This window comes from Scyliorhinus torazame, chromosome 7, assembly GCF_047496885.1.
Source record: "Scyliorhinus torazame isolate Kashiwa2021f chromosome 7, sScyTor2.1, whole genome shotgun sequence".
In the NCBI taxonomy this organism is placed as follows: Eukaryota; Metazoa; Chordata; class Chondrichthyes; order Carcharhiniformes; family Scyliorhinidae; genus Scyliorhinus; species Scyliorhinus torazame.
The window spans coordinates 142,871,651-142,891,444 of NC_092713.1; the positions used below are offsets into that span (position 1 = coordinate 142,871,651).

Consider the following 19,794-nt stretch of genomic DNA (forward strand, 5'->3'; position numbering starts at 1 on the left):
TTCCTTGATGGCCACATCTCACAGCAAGGCGTGCGGCCAGATGCTGACAAAGTCTCGCCGATCAACGCCATGAAGACCCCAGAGGAAAAGAAGGCAGTCCTCCACTTTCTAGGGATGGTCAACTTCCTCGGGAAGTTCATTCCCAACATGGCGTCCCACCCCACAGCCCTCCCTCCGCCATCTCGTCAAAAAGTCGACGGAATTCCAGTGGCTGCCCGCTCATGAGAACAAATGGCGCGAGCTGAGGGCAAAACTCACCACAGCCCCGGTTCTGGCATTCTTCGACCCTATCAAAGAAACCAAAATATCCACTGACGTGAGCCAGGACGGTATTGGGACGGTGCTCCTCCAACGGGATGACTCCTCCTCATGGGCCCCAGTTGCATATGCCTCCAGAGCCATGACGCCCACTGAGCTCAGATTCAGAAGGAATGCCTGTGCCTCCTAATGGGAATTGACAAATTTCACGACTATGTGTATGGCCTCCCAAAATTCACGGTTGAGACGGACCACAGGCCATTAGTCCACATAATCCAGAAGGATTTAAATGACATGACGCCTCGGTTACATTGAATCCTTCTCAAGCTACGCCGCTATGACTTTGAACTTGTCTACACGCCAGGAAAATAACTCATTGTTGCAGATGCCCTTTCCAGGTCTATCACCACACCATGTGAACAAACTGACTTTGTCTGCCAAATCGATGCGCAGGTGCAATTGTGTGCCCCCAACCTTCCGGCCTCTGATGAGAGGGTCATCCAAATTTGCAAGGAAACGGCCAAGGATCCTCTGCTCCAGCGTGTGATGCAGCACCTCATGAATGGCTGGCAGAAGGGACAGTGTCCCCAGTTTTACAACGTCAAGGATGACCTGATGGTGGTGGACGGCATCCTCATGAAGCTCGATAGGATTGTGATTCTGCAGAATATGCAAGCTATGGTGCTCGGCCAATTCCATGAGGGTCACCTGGGGTCGAGAAATGTCGACGCAGAGCTTGGGAGGCAGTCTATTAGCCAGGCATCAGCCAGGATGTTGCCAACACGGTCCTCAACTGCTCCACATGTCAGAAATTTCAGCCAGCTCAACCCAAAGAAACTCTGCAGCAACATGAGATAGTGACCTCCCCATGGTCCAAAGTCGGTGTCGACCTTTTCCACGCCAAGGGGAGTGACTATGTCCTCCTGGTCGACTACTTCTCCAATTACACTGAAGTGGTGAAACTGTCCGACCTCACGTCGAAGGCGGTGATTAAAGCATGCAAAGAAACGTTTGCCAGGCATGGGATACCGCTCACGGTGATGAGTGACAACGGTCCCTGTTTTTACAGCCAGGAATGGTCTGATTTTGCCCGCCGATACAACTTTCGTCACGTAACCTCCAGCCCCCACTACCCGCAGTCAAACGGGAAGGCCGAGAAAGGGGTCCATATCGTCAAGAGATTGCTATGCAAGGCTGCAGACTCAGGCTCCGACTTTAACCTGGCGCTGCTGGCATACAGAGCAACCCCGCTGTCCACTGGGTTGTCTCCCGTGCAGATGCTCATGAATCGCACTCTGCGAGCCACGGTTCCAGCCATCCATGTTCCAGGCCTTGACCACCTCACGGTCATACAAAAGATGCAGCAGTCTCGGGCCCAACAGAAATCAGCATACGACGCTCATGCCACGAATCTCCCCGAGCTGGTCCCAACTGATCGTGTTCGTGTGCAGTTGCCTGACAGCGGCTGGTCCGCCACAGCTGTGGTGGTCAAGCAAGTGGCCCCGAGATCGTTCCTCGTCCGTCTGGCTGATGGCTCCTTCCTACGACGCAACAGACGGGCGCTGTGCAGAATTCCACGCCCGCCATCTAACCATGATGTCCCGCCTCACACAATGCTTCCTCCGGACGTGCCCTACCACGAGGCCACCGATCTACCAGCAATCCTGCCGACCTCTGCGACCACCGCATTGGCGGCGGTCCCACCTATCCAAGTGCAGGTGGCCCCTGATCCACCCTTGAGGCGGTCAACCAGAATTTGTCACCCGCCGCAGAGACTAAACTTATAGACTGAACTTTTGCACAATTTTGTTACCTTATCGTTCTGACCTCTGTAAATATCGTTTTTATCGTTTCATCTGCCCTATATCTGCACTAGTGACACCTTCCTGTGTACATAAGGTCATTTTAGCACATTCTGGATATAGTCACGCACATATACACATCCACACGCACATGCACCTTAATATTTATTATCTAGACACAAACAATAGAAAAAGGGGGAGATGTCATCATATACATCTATGTATATAATGGAGTGCAGACAGGCAGTGATTGACACATAGGATGACCAGTAAGCACACAGAACAGAGCAGCCAATCACCAGACAGGACACCACCACTATAAAGCCAGAGGGCACCGGTTTTCCGCTCTCTCGGGACCCAGCCTCTGAGACAGTCAGAGTTTGTGAGCTGGTCAGAACAAACACCATGTGGTAGCTAGTAAGTCTGGTTAGGCTAGTATCAGGTCTCCAGTCAAGTCAACATAGTGTCAACCCACAGTTGAACATGTATAATAGTTTAGATGTAAAATAAAATTGTGTTGCATCTTATCAAGTGTTGGAGGTCTGTGTCTCGCTACACTGCATCAAGTGCAGTCCACATCAACCCAGCCTACCCAACACATCATTGACTAGTACAAAAATTGCAGAACCAAATCTTGACAAAGTTCTATCTACTGGTAGCTTGGACTCCAGCCTTGGATCAAGCATAAGAAGACAATGATCCTGCATAAGGTTTAACCCATGCAACTCTCATCACTGGAAGTATGGCTTTAGCAGAGGGGGATGAAAGAAGATAAAATGAAGCCTCCTTTAATACAAATCATTGGAACAGGAGTATGCGTTGAGCTCTTTGGCAATCTGTTGATATCACAAATGTCCACATTCCCCAATCGCATCATTCGTAGATCTCCTCCCCTCACCAGTTTACATCACAAGCGACCTGATTCAAGCATATATACCCAAAAACGACAAGACAGAAGAAACCAACATTTCAAGGAAGATAATTGCTATTTCTAACACTACAATACAGAACACAAGAAAGACTACTGTATCCAAATCTAGTCCATACAGAGCCATCATTTTCTGAAAGACATTAACACTTTGCTCCAGGAGAGCTTGACGTGTCCAGGGAATGAAGAAAGTGTGTGAAGAAGTATTTTATCGTTAAGACATAAACTGAACTAATTAGAATCTGCCTGCAGTACCCGTGCAGATTCAGAAAAGTATTGGGCTTTGCTGGCTGCACAAGCGAAGCAATAGCGAGGCCAGGAGGAGGTTAGGCTGTGCAGGTTGCTGACTAGACATTCAACTGAGCTGTTGAGATGTTGGGTTTGGTCTGCTGACCCAAAGCCAAGGCAGTTAATGCTGATTCCAGCATCCTAAACTGGAGTCAGAATCAGTAACAGATTAGACACTCCAAATTAATAAACTTGTCAGAGATTCAACAAGCTGCGATCTCTCATTGGATCCCATGAACAAATGACTCGAGTAGGCATTCTTGTTTTTAATGTCACATTACCAAGGTGGTTATAACCCCAAAATAAACAGGTAAGTATAAGGGCAACTGACAGTGAGTATATCACCGACCAGACTTGCTACTGAACTGTAACTCCAAACCTTCAGCCAAAGAGGTTTAACATGGCGGCACTGTGGTTAGCACTGCTGCCTCACAGCACAAAGGACCTGTGTTCAATTCTAGCCTTGGGTCACTGTCTGTGAGGAGTTTGTTTTGGAGGAATGCAAATCATCTCATGATTCATACAACAATCTTTGCATCAGATCCCTTATGTGCTTGCTGCTACTTTGTTCTGTACTACACAATGTGCTCACCCTTTATATAAAGAGCACTCTTTAAAAGGGTATGTGACTGGTCAGACCCTGTAAATGCAGAAAAGTTGTGAACTGGCACTTCCTCCTCTGTCAATGGGAGAAGCTAAATACGAAAGCTTACAAAATAAATGTTATCAAGTGTACCAAAGGCTGTAGGCACAATGGAACCATTCAATTGTCAGTAAGGGTTGGAAGCTAACATGGAGAGCTTTAAGTGTTGAGGGGAAGAAATCAGCTGAGCTCTGATTTGCCACAGTATCGAGTGTTCTCATGTCAGGCATGCCACCTGTTGGGTGAGAAGTTAAACTGAGGTTCTGCCTGCCTTTTGGGATGAACATGATCCCACTGAAGAATAAGAAGTTCTCCTGTTACCTGGCTAACACTTTATTCTTCAGCCATCACCAACACAGCTGATTAACTGACCTTAAGTCCAATTTGACCATTTCTGGATTCCTTCATTGTACAAAAAGGGTGCCTCATGTGCCAAAAGCTGTAGTGACCATGGGCACGATCTTCCGGAAAACGTTCCAAGTGCTGTAGCGAGCGGGAATTAGAACATAGAACATAGAACAATACAGCGCAGTACAGGCCCTTCGGCCCACGATGTTGCACCGAAACAAAAGCCATCTAACCTACACTATGCCATTATCATCCATATGTTTATCCAATAAACTTTTAATAGAATTGCCTCGAGTTTCCCGGCGCTCAGCCCAGCGAGGCGGGTAACGCTATTCAGGGTCAATTGGTCAATTTGACGAGGCCTCACGGGCTTCCCGCCCCGAATGCCAGCTCACCAGCTGATTTGCAGGGATTGCGCTCACCAGCCCCCCCCGCTAACAATGTCGAGCAGCACTTAAGCTGTACTCGCTCAGCCAACCCCAGCCAGCTTGCAACAATGGCACAAGATTCGGAGATGCTGACTGGGGAGGCCACGGTGGCGGTCAGGAGGGATGTCCTGTTCTCCCGCAGGTCCAGGAGGGTGATCCACTAGGCAGCCAGTGTTGCCAGGGATGAGGTGGCGGCAGCAGTGGAGAGCCCATGGGTGAAGGTGTCCAAGGCATCGCGCAGTCGGTGATGGCCACGGCTGAGGGTCTCAACAGTATGTCTGCCTCACTGGGGGATGCCACCCAATACCTGGCCGACCTTGATGGGGTTCTGTCGGACATGTCCCGCTCTCAGATGGAAATGGCCCAGGCGCTGCGGAGCTTATCCCAGTCGCAGTGGGCATGGCTGAGGCACTGCATAGAATAGCGCGGTCACTGGGGGTTGTGTCCCAGTCACTGAGGAGCATCGCCGAGGACATCGAGATGATAGTGCGGACTATGGGGAGCCAGCAGGGCTGCCAGAGCCAGATGATGCAGGGGCTCGAATCAGATGTCCCTCCATCCCAAGGTGAACCCCAGGGCCTCTGGGACCAACCGGGAGGAGGGGGTGCTGAGTGCTAACCCAGGCCCGTCCCATGGAGCGGCGATGGTGGCCACCAGCCCTCCCGAGATCCATCCCCTGATGAGACCGCGTCTTGGGGTCAGCAAACGGGACAGGGCGACACGGCTGTGCATTTGCTGCCGACAAGTGAGCCGGGGCCCTCCGGCCCCACAGCCCCCAGAGGATGCCCATCGAGGGCATCGAAGGCCACAGGACGAGGTAAACAGCTGGCTGCCTCCACCTCAGATATGCATCCTGGGGGCACACCGAGACATAGTGGTCGAGCTAGGAGGGCAAAGCACATTGAGCATCACTGAGGGCGCCGTGACGGTTAGGTAGGGGGTGGGGAGATTATAGGGTTTGGGGCAGGGGACGGTTGGGGGTGGCATTATCAAAAATGGGGTACTGTACAGATCATTAAACAACTTTTTGCACAAATATTATAATGCCTCTGTCACTTTCTTCCACAATACAAGCTGACCTCCGGACCCTTTGCCCATCTCTCCAGGCATCTCTCCCCGCCGCGTGGCACTCATTCACCCTCCAGCCGTGGTCATGTCCCAGGAGCTGTGTCCATCCCCTGGGTGTTGGGATGTTGGCTGCTGCGTGTGTGGTGTTGACTCCCACACAGTGTCCAGGCATCAAGGTGCGATGGGAATGCTAGGCAATGACTCCCACATGCTACATGGCTCACCTACCCACGGGAATCCACTTGGCATATGTGAAGCGCTTATTTAACCACGATTGCAATTCCCTATTAGCGATTGCCTTCAGCAGTGCAGCCAAAGGCCTCAGTAGTCGGTGGGGGTTATGGGTGATCGGTGTGGCAGATGGACAGGCATTGTCCCCAGAATGGGGTTGGGATCCAGGGGTTGGCATGTGGTGGTGTCGTGAGCGATTGTCCCCTCAGCTGCCCCCCCCCCCAGGGCCCCCCTTCACCCTCCCATGGTGGCCCTCCCCTGCGGAGAGTCCCCCCCACCCCCCCGCCGAGCACTGGGGTGACAAGCCCAGCACCCTCAGGCTCTTTGCCTGTGCGCAAAGATGGCTACTCGCCTCCTCAGCTTCCAGCAGAAGCCCTTCCGCCAGATTCACGTTTTTCAAAAGGAGTACTAATCGGCACCAGTGTGAGAACTTGCTGGAGGCTGCTGAATGACAGGTGGCTCTTGTTAATTGTATGGTAATGGGGCTTACGTGGTGATAACTGGTTTCTCGCCTCGCTATGGCGAGATCCCAATTTTGCCTAGCGGAGCGGGCCGGTTGCATCCCAAACTGGCGCCTGGCGCGATTCCCGTTTTGGGCCTCTCCCGCTATTCACCATTTGAGCTCGGGTAACGTGGCTGGAAGATCACGCCCTGGACCTCAGAAGTGCTTCATATGAAGTGTTAAGCTGTTTCTCAAGCACCGACTGCTCAGTCTGTATTTCCCTCCCGTTGTACAGCCCTTTCGTTATCTCTCTCACCAATCATTCAGCATATCTATTTTCGGTACGCACTTTTTTTTACACTTCTCTGACACCCCCTCCCCATTGCACTCATCTCCCTTTCTTCTGCTCCCCACACGTCCATCCAACATTGCAGATTCTTTCCTTTTTCCCTCCCAATACTTTGATGCCTCAGCCCCTCAAATCACTCTCCCGCTGGCACTGCCCCACTTCACACAGTCTAACTGTACGGGCACCTGTTCCAGACTGTTCACTTGTCAAAGTTTGCTTTGCAGCAGGCTGGAATCAGGACAGTGGCAGGGAGGAGAGGTGTGGGAGCTGGTGGACAGGAAGCATTCTTTGGCGTTAGGCAGCACTGGGTGTGTTTAGACTGTGGCAGATATCAGGCAGGAACTGTCAGCAGGAGCCACCAGTCTCTGCCAGGCTGCGTCCTCCCAGCAAACAATGGCCCCACACATTTGGGACGGTTGACTGTGGTGTGTGAAGTCTTGGTGCTCAAGATTTATGACTTCGAGGGAGCATCGTTTGCTTGTAAAAATAAACAGAAAACTCTGTGTTGTCTGCGAAGGAGTCCAACAACTTTCTGGAATGACTGAGAGAGAGAGAGAGAGAGAGGTGCCTGAGGTTCAGATGGTTTGTTTTTCGTTTACAAATGGGGCTCTGCTAATGAGCAGCCAGAGAGGGCAGTGGGAAATGTTGAGCACTCCGCAGCATTCTCAATACGACTAGCTGGGATAGACTGACACAACCAGCTCCTTGGATTGTTAGAAACCAGGGGCGTCATTCTCCGACCCCCCAGCGGGTCGGAGAATGGCCGTTGGCCGCCGTGAATCCCGCCCCCGCCGGTTGCCGAAGTCTCCGAAGGGAGAAAAGTCGGCGGGGCGTTAATGGCGCAGCTGCCGCGGACTATGTCACGGGTCTGCGCAAGGCAGCCGATTTTAGGCCTGCCGATATTCTCCCTTCCGAATGGGCTGAAGTCCCGTCGACGTGATGACCGTTCACGTCGACGTAAATTAAACCTCCTTTTCATCGGCGTGACCCGGTGCTCCAGGCTCACGCCGACCAGCGTGGAGGTGAGTGACGGCCTGGGGGGTTGGCTCTGGGCAGGCAATGGCGTGGCCGCAGTCTGAATGCGTGAGGAGAGGTGTGTCTCGGGTTGTGTGTGTGTGTGTGCGGCGGGGAGGGGTGGTTAGAGTAGGCTGGGCTCCGGGGGAGTGCCGGGAGGGGGTCCGTGCCGGGGTGGAGGTTGGGGGGGGGGTCCGTGCCGGGGTGGAGGTTGGGGGGGGGTCCGTGCCGGGGTGGAGGTTGCGGGTTGGGGTCCAAGCTGGGGTGGAGGTTGGGGGGGGGTCCGTGCCGTGCCGGGGTGGAGGTTGGGGGGGGTCCGTGCCGTGCCGGGGTGGAGGTTGGGGGTTGGGGGGGGGGTCCGTGCTGGGGTGGAGGTTGGGGGGGGGGTCCGTGCTGGGGTGGAGGTTGGGGGGGGGTCTGTGCCGGGGTGGAGGTTGGGGGGGGGTCCGTGCTGGGGTGGAGGTTGGGGGGGGGGTCCGTGCCGGGGTGGAGGTTGGGGGGGGGGGTCCGTGCTGGGGTGGAGGTTGGGGGGGGGTCTGTGCCGGGGTGGAGGTTGGGGGGGGGTCCGTGCTGGGGTGGAGGTTGGGGGGGGGGTCCGTGCCGGGGTGGAGGTTGGGGGGGGGGGTCCGTGCCGGGGTGGAGGTTGGGGGGGGGGTCCATGCTGGGGTGGAGGTTGGGGGGGTTCCGTGCTGGAGGTTGGGGGTGGTCCGTGCCGGGGTGGAGGTTGGGGGTTGGGGGGGTCCGTGCTGGGGTGGAGGTTGGGGGGGTCCGTGCCGTGCCGGGGTGGAGGTTGGGGGGGGTCCGTGCCGTGCCGGGGTGGAGGTTGGGGGTTGGGGGGGGTCCGTGCTGGGGTGGAGGTGGGGGGTGGTCCGTGCTGGGGTGGAGGTTGGGGTGGGGGGTCCGTGCCGGGGTGGAGGTTGGGGGGGGGGGTCCGTGCCGGGGTGGAGGTTGGGGGGGGTCCGTGCTGGGGTGGAGGTTGGGGGGGGTCCGTGCTGGGCTGGAGGTTGGGGTGGGTGTCCGTGCCGGGGTGGAGATTGGGGGGGGTGGTCCGTGCTGGGGTGGAGGTTGGGGGGGGGGGGTCCGTGCCGGGGTGGAGGTTGGGGGGGGTCCGTGCTGGGGTGGAGGTTGGGGGGGTCCGTGCTGGGGTGGAGGTTGGGGGGGGGTCCGTGCCGGGGTGGAGGTTGGGGGGGGGGTCCGTGCTGGGGTGGAGGTTGGGGGGGGGGGTCCGTGCCGGGGTGGATGTTGGGGGGGGTCCGTGCTAGGGTGGAGGTTGGGGGGTGGGTCCGTGCCGAGGAGGGGGATGGGAGGGCAAGTGAGTTGGTCCACCTGGCCAGGTGCCAGCCTCCAACAGTTGGACCCATGCGGTCCATGCCACCTGGCTGGGGGGAGGAGGGGATATGGGCAATGATGACATGTCGTCGTTCCCCTCCCCCCCCACCAGGCCGTCATGTTTTCAGATCATCCAGCGATGTTGGCCGCCGTGGTGGCAGCCGCTCATGTCTATGTTGCCCTGGATGAGGAGGAGGAGGAGGAGGAGGAGGAGCGTGCCAGAGAGGCGGCGCAGGCTGCCGCAGAGGGGCAGGCGGCAGCCGCCCAGGCTGGAGGGACACCTGACCGACAGGACGAGGAGGGGGAGGAGGACGTCGCGGCCCCACGGCAACGGAGGCACCCGAGGGCGCCCCGTGTGTACCGGCCCCGGCAGTCATACCAGGACCTCACGGACCGGGAATGCAGGAGGAGACTCCGGATGAGCCGGGAAACCGTGGCACACATCTGCCACCTGCTGGCACACCTGTCACCGCGTGGCACTGGCGGGGGACACCCTCTCCCCGTGTCCGTCAAGGTTACGGTGGCCCTGAACTTTTATGCAACGGGGTCATTCCAGGCACCGAGTGGGGACCTGTCCGGCATATCGCAGACATCGGTGTACCGGTGCATCCGGGCAGTGACAGATGCCCTATATGCCATGGCGCACCGCTACATCCGCTTCCCCGTGGACAGGGCCAGCCAAGATGCCCGGGCCGTGGGCTTCTCTGCCGTGGCCGGGTTCCCCATGGTCCAGGGCGCGATCGATGGGATGCACGTCGCCGTGCGGCCACCTGCAGATAACAGGGCCGTGTTCACTAATAGGAAGGGGACCTATTCGATGAAAGTACAGGTGGTCTGCGACCACCGCATGATGATCCTGCACGTCTGCGCCCGTCACCCAGGCAGTGTACACGACTCATTCGTGTTGTCGCGGTCATCCATCCCCGGCATGTACAAGGGACGCCATCCCCGGCTGAGGGGCTGGTTGCTGGGCGACAGGGGCTACCCATTGCGATCGTGGCTGATGACGCCTATACGGAGGCCATGCAATGAGGCGGAGAACCGCTACAATGATGCCCATGTAGCGACAAGGGGAGTGATCGAGAAGTGCTTTGGCGTGCTGAAGATGCGTTTCAGGTGCCTGGACCTCTCTGGGGGCGCCCTCCAGTATCGGTCAGATAGGGTCGGCCGCATCATTGTGGTGTGCTGCGTCCTGCACAACATAGCCCAGCAGAGGGGCGATGTGCCGCAGGCAGAGGAGGGCGGAGTGGAGGAGCAGCAGGAAGAGGCGCAGTCCTCCCCAGATGAGGGGGATGGGGGCAATGGTCAGGGCAGACGGGGTAGACACAGGCGGGTGGCTGTCCACCGTTACCGGCTGGCCCAGCGGGCACGGGACAGACTGATAGACGCCCGCTTCACTGACTAGATGGGCGTGGGAATCGGGTAGTTTGGCCACAGACCGCACACCATGGCAACAGCCGACCACCCACACCCCCCACCCATCCACCCACCCAGCACCCTCACCCCCCTCCCCGACCCCACCCACCCCACCCGCATGCACACCACCCCCCCCCCCCATTGCCGATCCACCTGCGGCACAACGGGCCGGGCTCACACAGTTGCGGGTGGACGCGTGTCTATCGCAGGCCATGGAGGATGATGACAACCCGCCCTGCGATGAGCTCCTGGCTCTACATCGTTGGACTATGTCTGACCCATGGACACAGTACCACCATCCACCCGGACCATCCCTGCATGCGGCTGTGACACTGCAGCGCACCACGGTCCCGTCCTCTGCCCGGGGGATGTTGATGGCGGCCAAGGGGGAAGGGGGCAGACTCACCTGGGGCTGAGGTAAGACCACCCCTCACACACACACTTGCGCTCAACGTACATGACACCCCCGCACACTTTGGACAGAGCACAAAGGCAGCTTTGGTAGGTGTAACATTGACTTTAATAACCAAAGGAGTTCATGCACGTGCCCTAGCCCCTAAAACTCATCTGTGCCCTGCACCCGTGCCAACTTACTCAGTGTCTAATTGTTTGGCCTTACGGGCCCTTTGACTACGTCTACGTGGTTCCCCAGACGATACAGCAGAAGTGGAGGTGGACTCCTGTGATTCCTGCCCTCTGACACTGGATCCCTTTGGCGGCTGTTTCCTGGGGCGTCCTGGCCTAGATGGGCCAGGCTGCGGCCCGGGCGACTGGGATGGCGAGCTGCAAGCCTGTCCTGCCTGTTGCCCACCCGATGCACCTGGGCCGGAAGGGGGGGGAGTCCGAGGTGTCGCGGTGTACAGGGACCTCCCCTACAGAGGGAGCCGGGACGGACCACACCACCTCCTCCTCCCTCGGGGTGCCCGATGGCCCCCAGGCCTCTACATGGGTAGGGGATGCGAATGGACTGGCCATCCGACGCCCCCCCGACATCTGGCGCTGCCAGTCCTGGAGGCCCGTGCTGGTATCGACAGGGGTCTGCAGGTTTGCAGCCATGGAGCCCAGGGGGTTGGCAAACCCTGTCTGTGACAGTGCGACACCGGCTCGCACATGGCCACTGGTGCCGATGCCCTCAGCGATGGCCTGCAGAGACTGGGCCATGGCCTGCAGAGACTGGGCCATGGCCTGCTGAGACTGGGCCATGGCGTTGAGCGCCTCTGCCATCTGACGCTGGCACTGGCTCATGGCCTCCTGTGAGAGGGCAGCCATTTACTGGGCCACAGACACCGCCTGCACGGAAGGCCCCAGGCCTCGCAAACCGTTCCCCATGTCTGACACCGTCGCACCCATTGCCTCCACCGCGGACGCCACCCGTGCGGTGTCGGCCTGGGTGGCACGCATGACCGGCACCACTCCCAGCTCCTGGACGCGGGTGGACTCCTCCACCTGCGACCGCAGCCGCCGCAAGCCGCCCGTCACCCTCTTCGCTCGTCTCCGGGTCGGTGGTTGCATCGGATCTATGTGTGGGTGTGGTAACTGCAGGAACGCGGGATCCATCTGGGCGGCAGATGTTCGCTTGGGCTGGGCTGCCCTCCGACCGCCCGGTCCCTCTGCTGCTCCTACCTCCACCTGCTGTACCGGGACGGCTGTGTTGTGCGCACCAGTGAGTGTACCAGACGCCTCATCACTAAAGTGCCCAACCGTGGTGAGTGTTTCTGCGATGGTGGAGGGTGTTGGTGACAGCAGTGGCGTTGTGTCGTGCTCTTCGTCCCACTCTGAGTCCATGACACTTTGGGGTGGGGGTTCGTCTCCACCCATCCACTCTGAGTCACTGTCCAGTATTTCGTCTTCCTGGGTAGTGCTGTCCCGGGTAGGGGTGTCCTGGGTAGTGGTGTCCTGGGTAGTGGTGTCCTGGGTAGTGGTGTCCTGGGTAGTGGTGTCCTGGCTCGGATGTGATGGGGGCCTGTGGCTGCCCCCCTCGTCGCTGGGTGGTCGCTCCCGCACGTGACGGGGGTGTCGTCTCCCTGTTGCTCCAGGTCTCTCCGTCTCCCGTGGTGTGCGAGGGGCATCCTGCGGGCGTCGAATGCTGGAGGGTGCGGGTCTCTCCGTCTCCCGTGGTCTCCGAGGGGCATCCTGTGGGCGTCGCATGCTGGAGGGTGCGGGTCTCTCCGTCTCCCGTGGTCTCCGAGGGGCATCCTGCGGGCGTCGCATGCTGGAGGGTGCGGGTCTCTCCATCTCCTGTGGTCTCCGAGGGGCATCCTGCATGCGTCGCATGCTGGAGGGTGCGGGTCTCTCCGTCTCCTGTGGTCTCCGAGGGGCATCCTGCGGGCGTCGCATGCTGGAGGGTGCGGGTCTCTCCGTCTCCTGTGGTCACCGAGGGGCATCCTGCGGGCGGTCTGCATCTGCGGGGATGGGTGCCTGGACGTTTGGTCCTGCGATACACAATGAAGCATGCATGGTTAGACATCAGGCAGTGATCAGGTGATACGAGGGAGGGGGATATAGGGGAGGGGGGATATGGGGACGGGCTGTCGGTGGCTCACTCACTAGTACGCCCCCGACCTCTGCATCAGCAACCTCCCGGTCCTCAGGTCCGCCAGCCAGTTCCAGGGCCCTTTCCTCGTGTACGGTCAGTGGCCTCTCACCAGCGGGCCCTCCTCCAGTCCTCACATGCTCCCTATTGTTGTGTGCGCGCTTCTCCTGTGGGGGGGGGGGGGGCAGGGGTAAAAGGCAACAGTGTTAGGCAGGTATATGAATGCACGCCATCGGTTGCGCGTGCATTGCAGAGGTTAAGGTTAGGGCCGGATTCACTTGGGGATATGGGGGAGGGGGGATATGGGGGAGGGGGGATATAGGGGATATGGGGGAGGGGGGATATGGGGGATATGGGGGAGGGGGGATATGGGGGAGGGGGGATATGGGGGAGGGGGGATAAGGGGAGGGGGATATGGGGGAGGGGGGATAAGGGGAGGGGGTATATGGGGGATATGGGGGAGGGTTTTTTTTGGGGGTTATGGGGGATATGGGGAGAGGGGATATGGGGAGGGGGGATATGGGGGAGGGGGGATATGGGGCATATGGGGGAGGGGGATATGGGGGAGGGGGATATGGGGAGGGGGGATATGGGGGAGGGGGGTATGGGGAAGGGGGGATATGGGGGAGGGGGATATGGGCCATATGGGGGAGGGGGGGTATGGGGGATATGGGGGAGGGGGGATATGGGGGAGGGGGGATATGGGGGATATGGGGGAGGGGGGATATGGGGGAGGGGGGATATGGGGGAGGGGGGATATGGAGGAGGGGGGATATGGGGGATGGGGGATATGGGGAGGGGGGATATGGGGAGGGGGGGATATGGGGAGGGGGGATATGGGGGAGGGGGATATGGGGGAGGGGGGATATGGGGCATATGGGGGAGGGGGGATATGGGGGAGGGGGATATGGGGGAGGGGGGATATGGGGAGGGGGGATATGGGGGAGGGGGGATATGGGGGAGGGGGGATAAGGGGAGGGGGTATATGGGGGATATGGGGGAGGGGGGATATGGGGGTTATGGGGGATATGGGGGATATGGGGGAGAGGGGATATGGGAGAGGGGGGATATGGGGGAGGGGGGATATGGGGCATATGGGGGAGGGGGGATATGGGGAGGGGGATATGGGGAGGGGGGATATGGGGGAGGGGGGTATGGGGAAGGGGGGATATGGGGGAGGGGGGATATGGGCCATATGGGGGAGGGGGGATATGGGGGATATGGGGAGGGGGATATGGGGGAGGGGGGATATGGGGGAGGGGGGATATGGAGGAGGGGGGATATGGGGGATGGGGGATATGGGGAGGGGGGATATGGGGGAGGGGGGGATATGGGGAGGGGGGATATGGGGGAGGGGGATATGGGGGAGGGGGGATATGGGGCATATGGGGGAGGGGGGATATGGGGGAGGGGTATATGGGGGAGGGGGGATATGGGGATATGGGGAGGGGGGATATGGGGGAGGGGGGATATGGGGGAGGGGGGATATGGGGAGGGGGGATATGGGGGAGGGGGGATATGGGGAGGGGGGATATGGGGGAGGCTCACCCTGCCTGCTCTGATGAGGTCGTTCACCTTCTTGTGGCACTGGGTGCCTGTCCGTGGTGTCAGGGCCACAGCGGTGACGGCCTCTGCCACTTCCCTCCACAGATGCCGGCTGTGGCGTGGGGCAACTCTGCGGCCGTGCCCGGGATACAGGGCGTCCCTCCTCTGCTCCACCGCGTCCAGGAGCGCCTCCACATCGCGTGACTCGAACCTCGGGGCTGAACGACGGCCAGCCATCCAGTCGGGTGTTGCGGTCGGGTGTTGCGGTCGGGTGGGGGGGGAGCAGCGCGGCCTTATGAGCCGTCACGCCGTGCGGCGCGTATGACGCTGCACGGCGTGAACCACTGCGCAAGCGCGGATCCCGTTACGTCGCTGCTAGCCCATTTCGGGCCGGAGACTATCGACCCATTTTTCCGACGTGACGCAAGTCGGATTTGCGCCGTTTTTTGCGCCGATCGGCGGACTTTCCGCCGATAACGGAGAATTTCGTCCCAGGATTCTGGGGATTGGGCATCAGATTGGGAAGGAGGAGACTGGGATTGGTGCTGTTACTGGGATCATCTCATCCCCTCTCCACACACACACACAGGGAGCAACTTAATGCATAACAGTATCTGAAAGTACAGTGACTGGGCTAGAGAGAGTATTCAGTAACCCCCATCTGGTTACAATGCAAGAAAATAGGTGAAGCAGCAGTACAGAAGTGGTGGAGTTTACATTGCTGAACAGACACACACACACTGCTCACACAAGTCAGAGCACAAACCTTTGATGTCGTTCGCCAGCGCTTTCCACACAGGGGCGAAATCCTTGCAGTGTCCGCACCAGGAGGCGTAGAACTCCACCAGCCAGGCGTTGCTGGAGTTGTACAGAATGCCGTCCAAGTTGTCGATGTCCAGGAGGGTGACCTCGTCGCTCGCAGAGTAAAGCCCGGCTCCGGCCACCGCGCCCGCCGTCCACAGCAAGGAAATCGCCGCTAAGGACACGGACGCTGCATCCCAGCGCTGCGCCATGTCTGAGAAACTCCGGCAACAGACCGACCTCTAACCTTCCCCAAACAACACTGTGTACGTGCGGGCGGCCGGAGGGAGGAGCAGGCTTTCGTTTATTGTACAAATAAAATCCCCAGATCAGATCAGGTGCACCTGGCAATTAATCTTGTTTGCATCTCCCACACATTCCCCAGTAATATGTAAATATTTTAAAAACTGATCCTGCACAGTCCGAGCAAAGGGGAGCGTCCGCTTCTGGCGTGCAGTGCACTGACCTGTATTCCATATTGACAATGAATACCCCAGATGCTATGTACATATTGTTCTCGCCTTCCCACACAGAGGCCGCTATGAAAGTTTATCCGTTGTTTCATGCATTCGAGAGGTTCAGGAAGTCATTGATGATATCACACTTCGGTACCAACGTGCACATCAAAGAATGATTCGGATGGATGAGAGTGTTGTGATTAGGATGGGTGAGCCACGTGCAAATTGGCATAGGGAGGCAAGAATAAGGGAAGACGTGGCTGAAAGAGTGGTGTGGGAAAGAGGGGTTCCTTTTCATGGGACACTGGCATCAGTTTTGGGACAGGGGGGACCTATACCGTTGGGATGGTCTCCACCTGAACCGAGCTGGGACCAGTGTTCTGGCGAGAAGAGTAAATAGGGTGGTCAATAGGACTTTAAACTAGAGATTGGGGGGGAAGGGAAAGTCAGGGAACCAAGAGGTGAAGTAATCAGTGGGAAGCGTAGCTGCTTAGGAATACAAAAAAGCACGAAAAGATAGAACTCAGGAGAGGTTACGATAGTCCCCATCCCACAAAATATGACACAGTGTATGGAAAGGCTCAGTAAACCAAGGTCCACCACACGAAGAAAACAAAAAGGGACGGTCAATAGAGAATTAAAGGTGCTATATTTAAATGTGCGCAGTGTACGGAACAAGGTAGATAAGCTTGTGGCCCAGATTGTGACTGGCAGGTATGATGTGGTAGGCATCACAGAGAGGTGGTTGCAGGGGGTTCAGGACTGGCATTTAAACATCCAGGGATTCACAACCTATTGAAAAGACAGAGAGGTGGGCAGAGGGGTCGGGTTGCCTTGTTAATTAGGAATGAAATTAAATCAATAGCACTAAACGACATAGGGTCAGATGATGTGGAGTCTGTGTGGGTAGAGTTGAGGAACCACAAAGGCAAAACACCCATAATGGGAGTTATGTACAGGCCTCCTAACAGTGGTCAGGACCAGGGGCACAAAATGCACCACAAAATAGAAAGTGCATGTCAGAAAGGCAAGGTCACAGTGATCATGGGGGACTTCAATATGCAGGTGGACTGGGTAAATAATGCTGCCAGTGGACCCAAGGAAAGGGAATTCATTGAATGGAGGGCTTTTTGGAACAGCTTGTGATGGAGCCCATGAGGGGACAGGCCATTCTGGACTTAGTGTTACGTAATGAGCCAGACTTGATTAAAGATCTTAAAGTAAGGGAACACTTAGGAGGCAGTGATCATAATATGGTAGAATTCAATCTCCAATTTGAAAGAAAGAAGGTAGAATCAGATGTAAAGGTGTAACAGTTAAATAAAGGTAACTACAGGGGCATGAGGGAGGAACTGACGAAAATCAACTGGGAGCAGAGCCTAGTGGGAAAGACAGTAGAACAGCAATGGCAGGAGTTTCTGGGAGTAATTGAGGACACCGTACAGAGGTTCATCCCAAATAAAAGAAAGGTTATCAGAGGGGGGATTAGGCAGCCATGGCTGACAAAGGAAGTTAGGGAATGCATCAAAGCAAAAGAGAAAGCCTATAATGTGGCAAAGAGTAGTGGAAAGTCAGAAGATTGGGAAGGCTACAAAAACAAACAGAGGATAACAAAGAGAGAAATAAGGAAAGAGAGGATCAATTATAAAGGTAGGCTAACCAGTAACATTAGGAATGATAGTAAAAGTTTCTTTAAATACATTAAAAACAAACGGGAGGCAAAAGTAGACATTGGGCCGCTCCACAATGACACTGGTAATCTAATGATGGGAGACAAGGAAATAGCTGAGGAACTAAATAAGTACTTTGCGTCAGTCTTCACAGTAGAAGACATGAGTAATATCCCAACAATTCAGGAGAGTCAGGGGGCAGAGTTGAATATGGTAGCCATCACAAAGGAGAAAGTGCTAGAGAAACTAAGAGATCTAAAAATTGATAAATCTCCGGGCCCAGATGGGCTACATCCTAGAGTTCTAAAGGAGATAGCTGAAGAAATAGTGGAGGCGTTAGTTATGGTCTTTCAAAAGTTACTGGAGTCAGGGAAAGTCCCAGAGGATTGGAAAATCGCTGTTGTAACCCCCCTGTTCAAGAAGGGAACAAGGAAAAAGATGGAACATTATAGGCCAATTAGCCTAACCTCAGTTGTTGGCAAGATTCTAGAATCCATTGTTAAGGATGAGATTTCTAAATTCTTGGAAGTGCAGGGTCGGATTAGGACAAGTCAGCATGGATTTAGTAAGGGGAGGTCGTGCCTGACAAACCTGTTAGAGTTCTTTGAAGAGATAACAAATAGGTTAGACCAAGGAGAGCCAATGGATGTTATCTATCTTGACTTCCAAAAGGCCTTTGATAAGGTGCCTCACGGGAGACTGCTGAGTAAAATAAGGGCCCATGGTATTCGAGGCAAGGTACTAACATGGATTGACGATTGGCTGTCAGGCAGAAGGCAGAGAGTTGGGATAAAAGGTTTTTTTTCGGAATGGCAACCGGTGACGAGTGGTGTCCCGCAGGGTTCAGTGTTGGGGCCACAGCTGTTCTCTTTGTATATTAACGATCTAGATGAGGGCATTCTGGCTATCTTTGCCGATGATACAAAGATAGGTGGAGGGGCAGGTAGTATGGAGGAGGTGGGGAGGCTGCAGAAAGATTTAGACAGTTTAGGAGAGTGGTCCAAGAAATGGCTGACGAAATTCAACGTGGGCAAGTGTGAGGTCTTGCACTTTGGAAAAAAGAATAGAGGCATGGACTGTGATTAGGATGGGGGAGAATGTTGTGATTAGTGTGGGTGAGAGTGTTGTGATTAGGATGGGGGAGGGTGTTGTGATTAGGATGGGTGAGAGGGTTGTGATTAGAACAAAGAACAAAGAAATGTACAGCACAGGAACAGGCCCTTCGGCCCTCCAAGCCCGTGCCGACCATGCTGCCCGACTAAACTACAATCTTCTACACTTCCTGGGTCCGTATCCTTCTATTCCCATCCTATTCATATATTTGTCAAGATGCCCCTTAAATGTCCCTATCGTCCCTGCTTCCACTACCTCCTCCGGTAGCGAGTTTCAGGCACCCACTACCCTCTGCGTAAAAAACTTGCCTCGTACATCTACTCTAAACCTTGCCCCTCTCACCTTAAACCTATGTCCCCTAGTAATTGACCCCTCTACCCTGGGGAAAAGCCTCTGACTATCCACTCTGTCTATGCCCCTCATAATTTTGTATACCTTGTATACCTCTATCAGGTCTCCCCTCAACCTCATTCGTTCCAGTGAGAACAAACCGAGTTTATTCAACCGCTCCTCATAGCTAATGCCCACCATACCAGGCAACATTCTGGTGAATCTTTTCTGCACCCTCTCTAAAGCCTCCACATCCACACCACATTAGGGTGGGTAAGTGTGTTGTGATTAGGATGGGGGAGAGTGTTGTGATTAGGATGGGTGAGAGTGTTGTGATTAAGATGGAGGAGAGTGTTGTGATTAGGTTGGGGGAGAATGTTGTGATTAGGATGGGGAAGAGTGTTGTGATTAGGATAGGGGAGAATGTTGTGATTAGGATGGGGGAGAGTGTTGTGATTCAGATGGAGGAGAGTGTTGTGATTAGGTTGGGGGAGAATGTTGTGATTAGGATGGGGAAGAGTGTTCTGCTTAAGATGGGGGAGAGTGTTGTGATAAGGTTGGGGGAGAGTGTTGTGATTAGGATGGGGGAGAGTGTTGTGATTAAGATGGAGCAGAGTGTTGTGATTAGGATGGGGGAGAGTGTTGTGATTAGGATGGGGGAGAGTGTTGTGATTAGGATGGGGGAGAAAGTGTTGTGATTAAGGTGGAGGAGAGTGTTGTGATTAAGATGGGGGAGAATGTTGTGATTAGGGTGGGGGAGACTGTTGTGATTAAAATGGAGGAGAGTGTTGTGAGTAAGA

General features: G+C 55.9%; 1 protein-coding gene across 1 annotated transcript in view; it reads right to left on the bottom strand.

Moving 5' to 3' along the window:
- The window catches only part of qsox1 (quiescin Q6 sulfhydryl oxidase 1), a 226,042-nt gene extending 210,373 nt beyond the window's left edge, over positions 1-15,669 (bottom strand). The window contains exon 1 of the mRNA XM_072511606.1: positions 15,389-15,669. Coding sequence (XP_072367707.1) covers positions 15,389-15,635 — 247 coding nt within the window. The 5' untranslated portion in view covers positions 15,636-15,669. The remainder of the gene's footprint in view (positions 1-15,388) is intronic.
- Between the last annotated feature and the right edge of the window lie 4,125 nt (positions 15,670-19,794).